Consider the following 18,380-nt stretch of genomic DNA (forward strand, 5'->3'; position numbering starts at 1 on the left):
AGCAGGCCAGATGCTGGGAGCAGCTGAGCCTGGGGCTTTTCCTCACTCGGGCAGCCTGCACTGGCTGAACCCTCCAGCAGCAGCAGGCTCCCCCCTTGGCCGCCAGCCTCCTAGTCCTTTGCTTCAGGGGAGGTTCAGGACCTACTCTTAAGGCCTGTGGCCAAAGCCACAGCATGACTTCTTACCATAAAGTGTCCTAGGCATCATACAGGAGGGTCAAAAAGGAAGCTTCAAGCAGAGCACCTGCATGACCCTCCTACAGCAAGCCCCAAGAGAGCAGATTAACTAAAGCAGTTTGCTAGGCTGCATCATTTAAAGAGCTTGATTGTACATTCACTCCCTGGGTAGTTCAAAGGCCTCATTTATTGCAGCTCCAGACAGAATACAGGCACTACCCTTCCCCAGGCTCACGTACAAAATCAAGGTGAGCCCTCTGTATCCTAAACCAGCACGGGGGACTGGGTGCTAGCAGCATTTTTTAATCAGAACCTTCTCTTTTGTTCAATTTATTTGTGCAAGAGTAGCTAGACGCTCTGCCCTTTACAGCATGGGCAAGGGTTTTTTTTCCTCTCTCTCCTCCTAACCTTCCACCTCAACCAGGGACACTCAGAGGAAAGCTGACTCCACGCGCAGCTTTGTCCATAGCTGCCAGGAAGCCGTGGGAAACCAGTACTAGGAACTGCTCTCCCTCTTGTCGACATGCGAGCCAGCTGTGAGCGCAATCGCTTGCTGTCAAAAGGGGCTGCCGCCTTCACCCGCAGTCGGGAAGGGCAAGCCGTTCTCTGAAGTTGATGTCAGAGCTGGAAAAACCCTGCCATGATCCAGGAACCAGTTCGTGTTGTTCCAAGCGGGAGAGCTCCCCGGGGAGGCGCGCTCAGCACCACGGACAGCTTCCGCTCTCCCGCCCTCTGCTCCCGCCCCCCGCTCCCTCCGCAGCCCCCAACGGCCTTTTTCTCCCCGTTTTCACCATTTACAACACTCCCGTTTTATCAGGAAAAAAACCAAACCGGCTCCACACCTGTACTTTTAAGAGCCTGTCCCAAGTGCTCCCTCTTGGCCATCGTGCCATTTAGCAAATACTGGGATTTCCTTGCTGTCTGTAACAGTTCTGTTGCTAGACCACAAAAAAGAAAAGATGATTTCCAGCCCTGAAAACCTCATCTTTGCTGGGAAAAGCCAATTCTGTGACAAAGAGGGTTTGAGGACAGCAGAATTCACAACCAGAGAAGCCACAAGTTAGTACCCCCAGGGACAGGCCCAGCTCCCATTCCTTCTTTTCTCTCACCATCAGATAACAGGCTTCTCACGCTACACCAGGAACGCTGCTGCTGCCGCCTGAGTCCTCGCCCAGGACTGCTCACCCCCCTCAAACACACCCCACCTCGCAGTCGTTGCCCAGTTTTATTTCATTTAAAATCCGCTGTGTTAAATATTTTAGTTACAACTTCTGTGTAGAGGGTAATAGACTCTGCAGGCACTAGCAACCCCCTCACTCCCCCATACATGTGTGCGCTATCAGATTAAGGACTGCCCCCCTCCCCCCAAAACCAGCAGCCTTGGGCTGGGATATACATTACACTGAAAGACCTGGCCCTCCCCAGCTGTCTCTTTGCTGGTAGCAGGCCAAGCCCTCGCACGCAGGAAGCCAGCAGTCGGATCCACCGTCAGTGAGCCGTGATTCAAGGACAGCTGCTGGGGGATGGTTGTTACCCCCGTGTCGGGCATGTAATAGTGAAATGGTTGTTCCCCCAGGAACAGTGCTACCTCCACAGAGGTCACGGGCTCTGCCCACCCAGACATGAACATTCACACCACAGTGACCAGGCTGGAAAAAAGACAAACGATCTCCAAGGGAAAGCAGGGAAGCTGCCACCGCTGTGTTCCTGTCTGTGGAGGGAGTGTAACTAAGGTACTGCCGGAGGCGTGACACCTACCTCAAGCCCTGCTCTGATCAAAACCTCTGCTGCAGGTGGCCTGGGGGTCCCCAGACTGCCCTTGCAAGGCAGACGAGAATGAAATATTTTCAAGCAAAACATGGACAGAACAGTAGCCTTTCCTCTCCTCTCCCTCACAGGAACCTCAGTGCTAGGAAATAAAGCTGAACCCACCTTGGAGTGGCAGGGAAAGGTACCCTAGCACAGCAGCAGCAAGCACTTTCCACTGGTATAGGACAAGCTAGAGGTGAGAGTTTGGTGCTGGGAGGGAGAGGATGCCATATAGATGGCTCTAGAAAGGCAGCGCTATTCAGTGTTTGGCCCACTGCATAGCAATCCTCGTGAGAAACTGAACCTTCGTTAAACAGAACAGGAAAGGAGGTAGGAGCTATCCCCACGATTCCCTCCAGGACAGCTCTGATCACAGCGGAGGGAGGGAGACTGGAATGACCTCTGCCAGTTCCTGAATGCCCTGCATCGTCCCTGCTGGTGCTGCGGCCCTGCCCTGGGTGAGTTGTGTGGGGGTGTAGCTGCTCTACAGGTCGAGCAGCAGCACGCGGGGATCCTCCACCGCTGCCTTGATCTTGCGCAGGAAAGTCACCGCCTCTCTGCCGTCAATCAGCCGGTGATCGTACGTCAGCGCCACGTACATCATGGGCCGCACCTCGATCTGAAGGGGAAGAATAAGACAGGCATTAGTCGGTTCATCCCTGCTGCCTGCATGATACCCTCCTGTGAATTCAGGGAAGACCTGGCTTTTTCCTATCCTGAATCCAGGGCTCAGGCTCTCCTGGATGTGCCCTGCCTGGCAGGATTACCCACCCACACTCACACACCCAGGCACTGACCACCACCCAGGCTGGGTCCACAGCACACAAGACTAGGTCCCTTTCTGGAGCTGTTCTCTATCGGAAAGGCCACAGCCTCCCCCTCCTCCCCACACCTAAGCAGATTATCCAGTTCTCCCCCACACAGATAGGACAAGGCCCCCTGCACACCTCAGGCAACTACCAGCGCCAGCAAAGCTGCCCTACACCTATTAGTCTCTGCTCCTCCTTCACAGTAAAGCCTTTTAGAAGTTGACACCAACCCCCTAGAAAAAGCATATGGGCTGTGGTCCTCATCTCACCGAGCCCTCCTCTCTGTTCACACAAACCTCCTGTGCAGCTCCACCTACCTTGCCTCCCACAGCCACAGGCCTGTCGAAGATGGCATGCATGCCTAAGATGGCAGACTGGGGTGGGTTAATGATAGGTGTCCCAAAGAGTGACCCAAAAACCCCTCCGTTGCTGATTGTGAAAGTGCCGCCATCCATGTCTTCGATCGCCAGTTCATTTTTCCTTGCCTAGAAGAATAAGTAAGGTCTTAGAAAGCCACACAGACCACAGAAGGCAAAGGACAAGGGTTTGGACGTTCACCCTCTCCAGGAACAAATGCTGATGGCAAGAGCTTCACTTATTAATCTGTTCAGCTAAAAACCATCACGAATTACTTGAAAATGCTCCTGTCATTACATCTGAACATTTACTGGCTTTGGGGAAGGATTCTCTTGCCTTTGCTTTCAACTCTGTCTTTTGCAGGCGACAGACACAGGGACTTCTACCCCAGGTCAGTTCAGCCTTGGCCTCTAAAGACAAAGGTGAAGACACACCATGTCACTAATGCATAGTTTACGGTGTTCTGGAAGGACAAGTAGATAGATCTGTCCTGTAAGGCACAGGCAGAGCTACAGCTGTAACTGGATCACTCCTCACAGCACAACTCAGTGTGTCAGAGGTCAGAGATGACGACACAGAGGGACTGAATCAATTCATGCCTATCCAGCACCCCCGGTTCTTCCCATTCCTCCCAGCCTTTTTCAGAAAAACCTCCAACTTTCCTTACCTTCTCTCCCAACTCATAGATAGCACGCTCTATGTCAGCAAAGTTCATGTTTTCTACATTCCTAACGACAGGGACCACAAGACCCTAGGGAGAAGCAAAGTGCATGATCAGCAAATTCACCGCAGTGACACACAAACAACCGTTATTGGGCAGGAGCCTGGCCTCAGCCCAGCAGAGCTCCTGCCTCCTCCTCAGCCCACAGCAGGTGGTTGGCAGAGCTGTCTCATGCCCTGGCAGCCGTCCGGAAAACCTCGCACAACACGCACCAAGGGCTGACACCATAAATGAGACGACATCTTTGCCTTTGTGAGCCCATCTCATAAAATCAACCAAGCTTGTCTGGATCCAGCTCTGTGTCCATAAAAGCAGGTGAGGCACTGGGCAGAGTTCAGCTGCCACCTCTTTCTAGGTGACAAGAGCGGAGTCCCTTTGTGCTGGACCTCCCCTAGACTTTGCGAGCAGTGATAGAACTTCAGTCCTGGCCAAACCTCTGCCTCACAACAAGACCAACTAATTCAACATCTTTATCTTCATCCTATACTCTCCCCTGGACAGGAACATCTCTTTGACTCAGCAATGTGATTTACAGAAATGGTGGGACAGCACAGCAGGGTTAGCCAAAGGACAGGACATGCAAAGGACAAGACATACTGTCTATGCCATATCCTCATGGGTCCATGAAAAAAAAGGTTTTCTTAACTTGGCCTTACTCATTATCCACTGAGATCTACATTGACCTTGTTACTACATCTCCTCATACAGTGGTAGAATATTCTTGGTCCTCCATCTTCTCCCAAAACCCATCTCAGCAGTCCACAATGTACTGAATGTCTCATTCAGAAGATCAGTCTCATCAGTAAGTTTCTGCTGCAGGGGGAGTCAAAGCTGAGTCGGCTTGAAATATACGACCATCCCAGACCTGAGGCTGCAGGAACCACAGACAAAGCATCCAAGATACCTACCCGGGGAGTTGCTACAGCGACACTGATGTCCACATAGTCCCTGTACACAATCTCTTTGGTCGTGTCATCAATCACTAGAATGAGGGGAAAAAAAACCTGTGTTACACATGCAGTACCCAAGATCAAGGGCTCAAGAGGCCAGAAGCAGACACAAAATCATAACAATTTGCTTGTCTCTAGCTTAAACATAACTCCAGAGAACAATGAGCCCTCACTGCACCCGTGGGAGAAGCATCAGGACAGACAGAAAGGAAACACAGTCCTGATAGGTCAGTCCCCCTCAGACATCTCCTTGGTTATTCTCCTCTCGGTTTGAGCAAGCACCTCTCACACCCCACAGGAACTTCATCGCACCTACAGCAGCTACCTCGAGACCAACCAGCAGGCTCTTCCCTCTGCAGGCTGCGTAGGCATGGCCCCAGCCCCACTCCTGGCCACCCCTTCCTAATAGAGCCCCTTTGGTAAGCTGTGCTCTACCTACATAAGTGGCATTAGCAAAATCAGCTGCGGCATGTAGGACTCTCCCCACTTTTTCTGCATATTTGACTCGCTTGCCCAAGCTATTAGCCCTGCCGTGGACTTGGCCACCTGCTTTCACCCACTGCCACATCCACTGGTGAGATGTGCAACTCACCAGCAAGGGTCACTGCTCACCTGCATTCACAACGGGCTGGTCCTGAAGAGCAAAAGCTGCAGCTTTCACAAAAGCTGACATGAAACCTAGCTTCAGGTTGTGCTTTTTCAGGAAGGGATCCTTGTGTACAGCTCTCATCTCTCGGATGTTGCTGCAAAACACATGATAACGCTGGTCAGCACGGAGTCCAAGAAAACACCGTTCCCTCACTCCATAATAGATTTCAGTGCCAGCCCCAAGGACTGCAAACCTGCACCACCAACTGGCAAACCCCCAGTCTGATGAAAAATCCTTCAGATGTGACAGGTGAAATGGGCTGAGGGTGCTCTTAAGGACGCTGCCAAAGGATCTAACGGGAACAGGTCCTGGGCCACAAACTCAACAGGACAGTGTTTCTGCTTGGTCCACACTGCCAAGCACAAAAGCAAGATGTGGCACGGCGTATTTCCTGCTTAGGCCTGATGTTGCTACCGATTCTCTGGAGACACCACTGCCAATACCAGCGTGGCGCAGCAGACAGCAACTCCAGGTGTGGCTGGGCCATACCGGGAAGGGTGGAAAACGAGGAAATGCCAAGAGCAGAAAAGATGCATGTGGTGACTGGGGCAAAAGACTTCAACCATTGTGCAAGTCCAGCACTAGCCAGCATGACGATGCCTCCTTACCCAACTCTTTGGCTTTGGGACTTGAGCAAATATGAAAAAAATCTTCCCAGGTGCTATGGTAGTGGGTGCCAGCCCACCCACAGTGCTCACCCAGACTAATCATGTTTCCCTGTCAGAACCGAGGCCATTTACAAAAAGTCAACCAAGCTGTGGCTACAAGCTCTGCCTATTCCAGGCTAACACCAGATGCTGTCAAATTGCATGGTCCATCCCTCCCCGCTTCAGAGACCTTGAGTCTTTGAAGCGACAGTGCCAGCAAGGGGCAGGGGTCTCCATGGTTTAGAGTGTTTGTTTTCCTGCGCCTAACCTTGTTTAGGGCTAGGATTACCGTCCAAAGACATTAGTGCCTCCCAAGGCACAAGGACTGCAACAATGAGGACGAGGTTTGCTACGAAACTGGCTCATTATGGCTTCCTCCTTTCAGACACTGACCCCCCGCGGGAAGCAGGAGGCCCCAGCATAGGCCCTCTCGAGTCAACCTCACAGCAATCAATCCAAACCAGATTACCAGATGCAATGAGAGCCCGAGGCCAGTGTAAATCGACACCTCAACGAGCCTCTGAGAGCAGATAAAGCTGCAGCACTTCCCCTCCAATCAAGACTATTTTGCCAACCTTATTGTTCTGAGACCCAAATATTTACATGTTTTGTCTTAAGGAGCAGAATAGGATTTCACAAGGCAATTTGATTTGGGCACAATTTCCCCTTAATGCACTGTAACATAAGCTGCCCACCCTCCAAAGCCATTAGTGTGCCCAGACCGTGCAAGCACTTGAGTCAGGAGACCCCCACCCGCCGGCAGGGGATGGGGAAGGATGCTAGTCTGTCTCTGGAAAGCTGCACTATCTGACAGCAAGAGCCTCAGACCTATGTACTGCTCACCTGAAAGGCTGATGAGCCCTGGGGAACCACCTCATGGGGAGCTAAATATGCCCACCTCCAACAGCAGTAATCTGGTGGGGTGTCAGAAATCAGATGCTCTACTTTGGTGTCTCCTAATAAGCACTATACAAGAGACACCAGTCACTCCTGCTCTTCTGCTCAACCATCTACCAGTTCTCAACCAAGAGCCACAGAGATGAGGAACAGGGAACCAGGTTGCCCCTTTTACAAGCAGCAGATGATTCCCGAGGAATGTCAGGCCATTAGGAAGCTATGAAACCCTTCTCACACCGCAGCACCAACATGGCCCTGATGAAGCTGTGCAGACAGTGGTACACACGTAAAAAAGACGTCCGAAAAGACGTGTTGCCAATCTTTCCAAAAAGAATGAGCAAGGTCTTGGCTGCTATTTAAAGACGACTGCCTGCATCTATTTCTACTTGTAAAGGGAAAGGGTGGTCCGCTCCTCACCTCATATCGATCTCATTGAAAGTGGTCAGCATGGCACAAGTATTCTGAGCCTCCTTCAGCCGCTGAGCAATACGCTGACGCATCCTATTCATTTTCACCTGAAAATTAAAAAGATGTAAGCAGAAGCTTCCTCAAGTTCATACAAGTGGCGAAATGCAGAAGAAACTCAAAAGGCCCTTTTTCTTGCCATCTGGTTGACTGGTAATGGATGCCTAGGGCCAAGGTTTTCACTCCTGCTCTCCCTGCGGAGCACAACAGGCTGAGGAGTTGTTTTTACTATGGAGCTCCCGAGCTTAACACAGTTTCCAGCATGAGGTTAATGTGAGAAGAGCAAGACTGCTGAGAAAGGAGGCTGCTCAACCATGTTCTCTTAAGAACGCACATGGCAGGTGAAGCAGCCTCCGTCCTGTGCTGAGGGGTTGTGGATAGACCAAGCAGATCACACTGAGCCTTCTGTGATCAGTTAGGTGAGTTCAAGACAAGACTTCTGCCTAGAAAAGACCTGTGTTGGATTGGACCTGGCTCTTCTTCCACCCCACCCCTAAGCGGTGCCCTCATGTAGAGCATTTCCCCATCTGTCACAGCCCCATCAAGCTGGGTGTGAACAGGTAGATATGTACACATCCAGAAAGCTCAAGGCTTATGCCAGAACAAGTTAGTACCCAGCAAGAGAAGTGCTGGCAAGGCCCCTATTCCCGCAGCTTACCCTATGCTCTGATCTGGCACCTTTGCTGGGCACTGCTTCCCCAGGAGGGGCTGCCGCTGGGGCTGCAGCCGGCTTCACCGCAGACACTGGAGGGTAAAGAACACATCAGTCAAAAATGGAAGCCAGGGCTTGATTGCAACTCCCTAAGGCAGAAAGCCTGTTTGAGCACCTTGCTCAAGCAACACAGTACAGAAGCAGCCTTGAACTGGGCTGCACAGGTAGCAGGCATAGCTGAGCTCTCCAGTCTGTAGCATGCAGGGCAATAATGTGGGGAGGCCTTCACCATAAATGCCAGACAGTTTGCTGTCTTTAACCTTACACACTCTCCCCAAGGAAGAGAGGCTTGAAAATAGGAGAAAATGGCTGTTGCCTCACCTGGTTTGCTGTCGATGGGCTGAGTTGACACAGGTGGCACTGGTGGCATTGTAGTGGGAACTGGTGCTGCAGCAGGGGGAGGGGGAGCAGCAGCAACAGGTTCAGGGGCTGCAGGAGGAGGAGGGGCTGCTGCTGGCTTGGCCTTGGCAGGAGCAGCTGAAAGACAAGGAAGAACCACAGTAAGGGCAACCACAGCTTTCACTGCCAAGGATCTCCAGGTCCAACCAACCTGATAAAAGTTAACCCTCTGGCAGAGTGCCTTTATGTTCTCAGCACTACTGAACTGATAGAAGCCAGCACTAGAGGATCCCATGGTGAAAGTGTTTTATTCATTGATACCCTAGATCTCCTCACTGTGCAGGAGACTGGGTGCTAAAGACAAAAGGGCAGAGAAGGGAGTTATATCAGGAGAATTCTCAACTAATTTTAGCTTAGAGCTGCAGTCTTCTGCAGAAGGAGCAAAAGGAATGTTCCCCCCTCAGAAGGACTAAAATTATGCTTTTCTAATGGACAACAGAATAGGGGCAGATGAAGGAACCATTTCACCTCTCTCAGGATCCCTCTAAATGCCTTGCTTCCATCTTCAGAAAAAGACTGGTGGAAACAGGAAAGCCTGTGCAAGTTATACATTTTCTGACTTACCTCCGGTTTTCCTGAGTTTGAACAGAGGTGTACCCCCTTCCACTTTGCCACCATCGGGTACCAGAAGGGCTTCAATCACACCAGCTGCTGGGGCTGGAACTTGCACTGATGTCTGCAAAGAGGAAAATCAGTGAAATTCCCCCAAACGCTGCACGGAGAACAAATGTCCAAGAGAAAATGCCAATAAGCACAGACACACATTGTAATTTGGCACAGACAGTGGCTCTGTCTCGCACCATTTGCACCAGTTTTCACACCCTCCACCAGGATTTTGTGCCAATACTTAGAAGTTTTAGGAGATGCTGGCAGTGTAACATATAACCTGATCTTCCTGCTCCAGGATACAATCAAGAATTGACCTGCTGCCAGCATCTTCCTGACAGTAACACCAGAAGCAGAACTTGGCATGGAGATTCAGCAAGAACTTCAAAGCGTAAGAGTCCTTTAAAGAATCAGTAAACTTAAAGGCTAAATTTAAAACAATCTGAACACATCCTGTGGCTCTGCAAAATTTTTCCTCTGTTTAAACACAAACAGGTTTCAAAGCTTAGAGCACTGAAATTGGAAGGAGGAGGGGAACTGAAGTTCCAACAAATATCAGCACCACTGATGCTTAATCAAGTATATGAGGAAAGAAGAGTTATCAGAGAATTCTCACTTCAGGCACAGCCAGCTTTCACACTAGATGAGAAAAGCTTTTCTCCATGAAGGGAGAAGGAGACAGAGGCAGGGCCTGCAGGCTCTCGGAGCTCTTAGCAGGAGAGGAGCCATACGGAGCACTCGCTACAGAACTAGAAAAAGTTTTGGTCTAGAAAACTCCTACCTTGTCTGTTTCAATCTCACACACCACTTCATCTTCCGCCACTGTATCTCCAACAGCTGAATGACAGATATGAAGACCACCGTGAGGAGGGAGGTGTGCTCCAGCCTTCCCTCTTAACCCACAGCAGTCTCCCCCATTAACCCAGAATTTTCTCATCCCAGTTTTCCACAACTTCTAAAGAAAAGTCTAGCTCAAGTGATCAATCTACTGCACAGAGTCTGATTCCAGTTTAGATATCACCCTTTCCCCAACATCACCCATGACAGAAAGGTGCCGACACAGCAACTGCAATCCTTACCCCTTAGGAGAACTGCAATTAACCACTTCATTTGTCACAGACTGAAAGGCACAGAGCAGGCTGTCAACCAGTGAACTACAAGCCATCCCCGAGCTGTCCAGTGCAGCAGCAACAGTGCTGAGAATTTCAGGCAACTGCTTACCTTTCTCCCACCTGACATCTCCTTCTGTGACTGACTCTGCAAAGGCTGGTGTGTTCACCGTAACCACGTCATCCCCTGCGAGAGAGACACACAGACTTGGAATACATGCAGAGCTCAAAACTTACAGCATTGCTTCATTCTTGTCATCAGGAGTCTAGTAGAGGGTGTAGGTCAACAGACATCAAATGTTGGCCTTCTCCTTGCTTCAACACTGATCAACGTTTAAACAAAAGAGAAATTCCCATCTGACTGAAAGTCACATTGTGACAGGCATGCCAGACAAAGTCTTTAGGGCCGTGGGACATAAACCCTCAGCCATTCACTGAGGTGGAGACAGCAGCGGGCCTAGACCAAGGATGGAAGAGGTAGCTTCAGCTGTTGTCAGGACAGCAGTAGGTAGCACAAGAGCCATCCCACTGACTCCAGACTTTTTACTTACTACATACTGCAGTGGTTCTGAAGTAACGGACAGTGAAGACACTGGAGCTATTTACTCTGCAGAAAGAGAGAAAGATTTGAACACAGAAATATGTTCCTCTGCAGGCTGCTGGCACCAAGCTCAAATACAGAATTTACATTTGCTTAACTGATCTGAAAGGCTGCTCAGCTGTTCTGATGTGTTTTTTTCCAAGGGACTCCTACTTACTGTTCAAGCTGCAACAATCCCACTAAGAAAGGAAACGTTACAGCTTACTAGCACTTACTAGTGCTCTCAGAAACTCAGTGAGAACTGAAATTTATGAAATTTTAATGTAGGGAGACAACCCAACAGAACCCCTGTGGTTTAAATGCTGATAAAAGGTTGACTTAGCCAGCCCACCCTATGCCCAAGACTAGTGCAGTAAACATTTTTTTACCTCCAGATCAGGACTGTCATCTCTACCGAATTTGCTAGATTGCTTCAAAAAAAGAGAAAGCACCACAAATTGCCTACGGCAACACATCCAAGAGACTCTCGCTCCACCACGTCCCTTCACAGGGAGCTGGCAATTCCGAGCATTCCAAAGGATGTTTTTTATACCTACTGACACCACCTTTGGAAACCTGAAGCGAACATGCTTTAGCATTTCCTCTAACAAAAGCTACTTGGTGCAAACCGACCACCATTTCAGGCTTTTATGGATGCACTCTTAAAGTTATTTCCCCAAATACATTTTTACCACCTCAGCAATGCAAACCTTGCCATATGAACAACAGCTCCCTGAACCACCCCACTTCTCCTGACAGAAATCCTACCAGGAGGCCACCATAGAGCAAACAGGACTTTCAGTCAGATAATCAAAGGGTAGAGATGCATTTATCACTAGTCTCCTCATTCCTGTCCCTTCCCTGCCTCAGTATCTGTCTTCAGACAAAGCTTATTTTCTTTAAGCATGACAGCCAACCATATTCTGCCTCCCAGCCCCCAAATCTTACCAGGGCTAGAGCAGCCCCAGTCTCTCCACATCACAGCTTTCCTGGGGATACTTACACAAGCTTCCTGCTGTTGGTGTAAGCCAGTCCCTGGCTCCCAGCCACACCTGTGAATGAGAATGGTGTTACCCCACAGGAACGTTACCCAGCTGTCCAGCCCTCAAGTGTCCCTGTCAGGTAAAAGAGTGCAGAGGACACCACTGTCCACCCTGAAAGAAGCTTGGGACTAAGTGGGGAACACAGCCATATAGAGGCACTTCAGTGCTATCAAACCTGCCCAGAGCTTGCCAAGAACAGCGGTCTTGTCTTCATCTAGATTTAGAGACGGGAAAAACAGTTATATCTTGACTTTAAAGCTAATAAGGATAACTTTGAAAAGGGCAAACAAAGCAGCAACTACACCAGTCAGAACAAAACCAGGGAACAGCTACAAGGGACACTTACAGAACTGCTAAAACCTCAGTTGCTGCTGAGTTATCCTCACCAATACAGAGGGGTTCCTAATAGGAGCAAGGCATCAGTCCCCTGTGAGGCACCCTCAGGAAGCCTCACAGTTGTGTGGACAGGTAAGGAGGAAAAAAAGAATGAAAACAGGGTGTAGGGCAGAGTAGCAAGCCACCATCAACCCTCTTCTCTGTCCACCCCCTGTCCCAAGAACACTTCTTTTCCAGAACACACAGCAGGGAGGTACTTGCATAGCTCCTCGGTTTCACATACCCCACTGTTCCCTTCCCACACTGCTCACATACCCTGACACTGCAATTTTATTACGAACTGAACTCCTGTCCTTTGCCTCTTTCAGGGCACTGGGCAGTTTTCCAGACTAATCTTAAAGAGAGTCAGCATAGCAATTGAAGACCATAATGATCTCAATTACGCAATGCCAGAAGGAAGAACCATTTCCCCACTTAATTTTTTAAGAGAGTGATACAATTTTGACACCATCCCATACTAAAGAGCTGATATTGGAACTCCAGAAACCAGAAAAGGTAAGCAGATTTAACTGGTTTCTCAAAGTGGAATCAGAAGTGAGTGATATAATGCTAAATAAGCACACTACAGCTAGAAAAAACAGAGCTCTGGGAAAATCCAGTTTAAGCACTGAAGAGTTCACAGGCATACTAGATTTGACATGTCACTAACATTCACCCATCATTTTCAAAGGAGTTTATTAGAGAACTAGGCTCTGCAACAGCATGTGTTTTAAGCACTGCAATGCCTGAAATACACTGTGCTGCTGCTGTGAAACCTTCACCAGAACTGAATGGATCGGGCAGCACGTACATCAGGCAAGGGGGGCACTCACATGGAAACACAACTCATTCCACCAACTGTTTCTTCATTACATGATTGACAGAAACAAGCCCCAGTCAAAGCCATTACAAATTTCCATCATCAGCTCTGTCCTGTCTAGGCAGTTTGAAATGAAATAAAAGCGTAACACTCACCAGACAGAGAGCATCTTGCCAGAGTACAGTTCCCCTGTCAGAGAGAAGATGAACTATCAGTATTGCAAAAAGATGAAACCACCCTAGAAGGACTTTGGTTTTCCCACGAGACCTGGATCAGAGCAAGAACCCACCATTCCCATGCTCCAGACTGCAGGCATACTATTTTCCCATAGTGTGCAAGAGCGGGAGATGGTGAAAGCATCTACACCCTTCTCTTTGCTTTGTCTCCTTCCAGGATGCTGTCCTGTGGAGTGATGGTAAACCCGACGCACTTTGTTGTCAGTTGTGGCTTCAGCTGTTTTGACCTTCTCATGCACACTTTCCTCTTTAAGAAGGAACAGATTTCTAAAGACTCATTCACAAAAGTTTGCTATGAATGAGAAGGTCAAGGGTAGCTACTGGATACGATGAAAAAACATCCCATGATGTTTACTCCTACAGTCATGAATGCAGCACCTAAGGGGTTTTTTGTTCATTTGTTTTAAGGCTATGGAGCCTTTGAACTTGAGAAGGCAAAATTTCTACTGCTTTCAGTGAGCCATGAATTCCACCTTCTGGTGACGTTTCACTTCATACCCATGTAACCATTGACTGCATTCCTAGCTCAGCATAACATTCCTCAAAAGTAAAAGACATTTCAAGCTACTCCAGTTACTTCCCCTATTGCTATTATACATTTCTCTAGCACTGAACCTGCAGAGCTGGAGAACCTAAGGTTCTAAAAGCTTTTTTTTTTTTAGATAGTTTAGACAGTTTTTTTAAAACCTAAAACCCATAGCAAAATATCACAGTAACTGTGATTCGAATGCAGCTGACCTGCCTGGAACAACAGCCACTCAACAGCTCAAAGCACCCTTCTCTAGCAGCTAAGGTAAAAATTAGACTTCATTCACATCTTAGGTGTTTGAAGGGAAGTTTGAGTATAAAACCTGATTTCAGCTTCACCAGAGCAAGGAGGATGGGATATAACTGATCTTAAGTATCAAAATAATTTGTGGAGCTGTGTGTGTTACGACAACATAGAGATCAAGGACCAAAGAGATACTTAAGCTTGTCACACTGTCTACAGGACTGAGTGCTATAGCATGCGAAAATACTTTCTATGGGCACTTAACATCATCAAAACTATTAACAGGCCTGGAATTGACCCGTTGGCAGTTTAACTATCCAAATTTACTGATGGATGTGGCTTCTTGGATATTAACACATGGTCAACCCAATGATTGATGGGCAGTTCAACAGGGTTATGATTAGCTGTGCCGAGGATGCAGGCAGCCAGGCTGACTTGCTGCTAAACCAGTCTGGGTCTGGCAGAGCTCAGGAGCTCCAGCACAGTGCCATGCAGGTACCCTGCTCGCCGCTCTGCTGCACGGACCAACAATCCTGGATCGACAAGCCTGCAGAACCAGGTTCCGGCAGGACCCGCTGGAGCCCCTGCCCCATGTCTGGCTGGGGAATGGAAAGCAGGAAGCACTGAGCGGACTTTGCAAAGTCATCGTGAATGCTACAACGCTTAATCTTGGTGCAGCACTGGCCCCCTGCTAACTCAGATCAGGTTTGTGTAGAGCCAGCCCTAAGTTGGGATCAGCAAGACAAACTTCAACTTAACTCAGCTTGGTCAAGCATCTAAAGCACCACAATCCTCAGCATATATGTTAGTTCCCATATTGATCAGAGTCTTCCCGCTTTCCCTAGTGTCCCAGATAATATGAAGTCTATCACAAATAAAATAGCAAGTGACCTGAGTTCTCCTCTGCCCATTAACGTTTTCCTGGGTGCTTTATAAAAAAACAGTGGTTAAAGGTGTTCCTAGCATCCCAGACAACAACTTGTTAAGAAAGAGCAACAGCCTGAGACTGAAGCAGAAACAGCCAATTTTATTTGCTCAGAACCAGTTTATTGTAAGGTTAAAAAAAAAGTTCAGAAGGCCTGTCCTAAAATAAATCGTTGTGAGAAAACACATCTGCAGCCCTCTTCCACAAGAGGTGCCAAGTCTGTGTTCCACAGCTGCTGTAAAATTAAGGAAAAAATTGGTATCGCTCTACCCTTCTGACTCTTACGTTTAAGAAATGAGGGAAAGAGCTTTAACGAGGAGAGGAAACCACTAAGAAAAGATACTGAGATTCCCCTGTCTTGTGTTCTGCAGAACCGCTGTGTGCCCATCTCTTCACTACAGTATGTCAGAGATGCATGTGCAGCCCCGGGAGACGCCTGAACTGGGCTGTTTCCTGTTCTGTTTTTCCCTGAAGGAATCACTGCGATCACACCTGTTCCTGGTATCACCTGGCTAAATCTGCCCTCTGCCTGATCTTGGCACTTCTTCAGTGAAAATGGAAACATTTATGTTTTGCTAGCTGGCATGAGTACTTTGGGTCACTCTAAGAAGACAGCCTTCACTTGGAGAAATAAGTCTTGGACTAATTAGCTTGTGACTCACGTACCAAGTGATTAATTTTTCCCCCATGTTTCACATGACTTCTTGGAATTGTTTTTGTAAATGTTATTATGTCAAAGTGACCCCGGCACACAGTGTCCCAGGCCACAGCTTTCAAGGAGCCCTCACCTTCCAGTAGGGTCACTACACACTGAAATAAATTATGGACTACATCAGCTGAAGCGACAGCCTGTACACCTACAGATTCCTTCTCCAACAGTGTCATTACCTGAACTGGTCCCTGTTCCCACTAATTGAACAGGAGGGTACAGTTAATTTCAACAGAGGCAAAACAGAAGCTGAGCGCTGGGCAGCTCTGGCGACAGGCAAAGCAGCAATCGGTTCTCCAGCCCCGGCTTCTTCAAAGCAAAGAAACTGCTGCTTTAACGAGGATGAGCGTAAACCACTGCTACACACAAAAGACTCACTGCACGTCTTTCATGGATGTTAGCGCAATTATATATAGCATGGCAGGGCAGATGCTAAGATGAGAGGAAGATAACAATGCTGTGATACAGGATACTGTTACTAAGAAGACAGGCTGAGAACTCCTCCAGCAGGCGGGGAGGATCAAACAGGGAAGAAAAAGTGCCCTACAAACTCTTCCACAGATAAATAGAAAGACTTGATTCGCAAAGCGCTGAACGCAGCTCCTGATCAAACCATCCTTTTTCAGACTAGCTTTTCTCTGGACTTTTTCAGGTCATCCTTCAACAGCTGTCATCCCCCCGCCCCGGAGTCTTACATGCTCGAATGCAGGCTATTGATGCACATTCATGATTTCTACTCGATATATGAATCCAGGACCTTTCTCTCTTTCACGAGATCATCAAAATCAAGCCAACCCTTCCCTACCCTCATTGTTTCTTGATGACTCCACTGTTCTTCCATTATGAATTTTGTTCATGTCTATTGTCCTCACTTCTTCCATCAGATGTTTGCCAAGTTCTGGTGTTTCTTCCTGTCTCTCCAAAAAGACTGTATTACCCCTTTGTCAAAACTTACTTCCCATATCCTTACTCAAATGGAAATCAAACTACTACCACTATCTTGACTTCTCAACTTTTCTAGCACGTCTAACTAAAATTATTCCCCTTTCCTACCACTCAGCTATAACCTCCTGTAACTTTACGATTTGCAGTAGTTTTGTAAAAGGTTTGAATACTCCATCTGTCTTTCCCTCCTGTTCCGTATAATTACACAGCACCACCGAGAGCTGACAAAGCTTAAATACTGTTAAAATGCCACTTAAATAAGCTTATTTTAAACTGTACTATAATACATTTGTATCTACATATATGTATAACAAATTGTAATTATACAGTTAGTTATAAATTGTTTATAGTGCGGTTTTATATATATACATACTTATTTATAAACACAAATGTGTTTGTAGTGCCCAGAGACAAGCATTTAACACACAATAGCTCTGTGGGGAAGCATGACATAGTTAAACATTCAACATTACAATTAGCTGTCAATGCTCGCTCGCCTACATTCACATGATGGCCAAAATCAAATCTCACGCTCTAAGGCTTCAGCTGGTCATCTGGAAGAGACGTGATCTTTCTCCTCCTGTAGGTATGCATATATCTGTATATAAACGCAGGCATATATATATACATGGAAGCGCATAAAGCTTTGCAAGTTTGCTATTTAAACGGAAGGTGTTGCCAGAAGTCAGCAAACCGCAGAAACCAGCTGGCCAAGAGCCGCCCCAGTGTTGGTTTCAGCAGCTGGCTCTGGCTATTAGACTCCGCAAAGCCCAGGTTACCGCCGGCGCAGGTTGCTGCCGTTTGCATGGGTTCAACGCCTGCTCTGAACACCGAGCACGGGAATTAAATAAGAAAAGCAGCAGAGACGCGTTTATTTGCCGTTTCCGCACCGGGCCCACCCGGCCGGGGAGGGTCTCTGCCGGCGTGTGTGGGGATGCGAGGCGACTCGCGGCTGCCAAACAAGAGTGTCTCCCCCCGCGCCAACACGCTTCGGCCCAGCGACAGGCGGGGACGGCGGAAGCTTTCCCCGTCAGCCAGCTCCACCCGGTGCCGCAGGCGAGCCGCCGCCTTTCCCGACGGGATCCGGCACAGGCTCCGCCGCCCCCTCCCCCGCCCTCACCCCCCCGAGGCGGCGGGCGGCGGGCCGGGGTGGGGGTGGGGGGGGGAAGAGAGGGGGGACGGACAACACGGACGCGTCCCGGTGCCCTTGGCGGCGCCGTCCCCGCCCGCCCAACCGCCGCCCTCCCTCCTCCCTGCCCGCGGCCGGTGCCCGCGGCGGGCAGTACCTGCCGGAGGGCGCGCAGCGAGCGGCCCAGCGCCCGGCCCAAGCAGCGGGACCGCCACAGCAGCAGCATCGCAGCGGCGGCGGCGGCAGCGGCGGGAGGAGCCGGAGGGCGGACACCGGAAGCAGGCCCGGCGCGAGCCGGAAGCGAGCAGGGCCCGACCAACCTCTCTGGAACGGAGGGAGCGGGGCCGGAGGGGCGGCACCATCGCGGGCCTGGAGTGGGGGGGGACTCAGTGGGACGGGCCTGGGGACGGGGCTGTGGGGCAGGGACAAGCCTAAGGCAGGGGCTGTGGGGCAAGGACAGGTTGGCGATACAGCTGTGGGCTGAGGACAGGCCTAAGGCAGAGGTTGCGGGGTAGGGACAGGCTGGGGACAGGGCTGTGG

General features: G+C 49.3%; 1 protein-coding gene across 1 annotated transcript; it reads right to left on the bottom strand.

Annotated features, from left to right (window-relative positions):
• Positions 1-1,387: 1,387 nt before the first annotated feature.
• On the bottom strand, positions 1,388-18,139 carry DLST (dihydrolipoamide S-succinyltransferase). Its single transcript, XM_063332235.1, has 15 exons — positions 17,998-18,139; positions 13,280-13,313; positions 11,890-11,938; positions 10,858-10,913; positions 10,419-10,493; positions 9,979-10,034; positions 9,156-9,267; positions 8,514-8,669; positions 8,139-8,224; positions 7,433-7,530; positions 5,435-5,565; positions 4,781-4,854; positions 3,819-3,902; positions 3,112-3,279; positions 1,388-2,604 (listed from the first exon to the last, which is right to left on the bottom strand). The coding sequence occupies exons 1-15, from the start codon at positions 18,064-18,066 to the stop codon at positions 2,470-2,472; spliced, it is 1,383 nt and encodes a 460-aa protein (XP_063188305.1). The 5' UTR covers positions 18,067-18,139; the 3' UTR covers positions 1,388-2,469.
• Between the last annotated feature and the right edge of the window lie 241 nt (positions 18,140-18,380).

This window comes from Chroicocephalus ridibundus, chromosome 4 (assembly GCF_963924245.1).
Source record: "Chroicocephalus ridibundus chromosome 4, bChrRid1.1, whole genome shotgun sequence".
Lineage (NCBI taxonomy): Eukaryota > Metazoa > Chordata > Aves > Charadriiformes > Laridae > Chroicocephalus > Chroicocephalus ridibundus.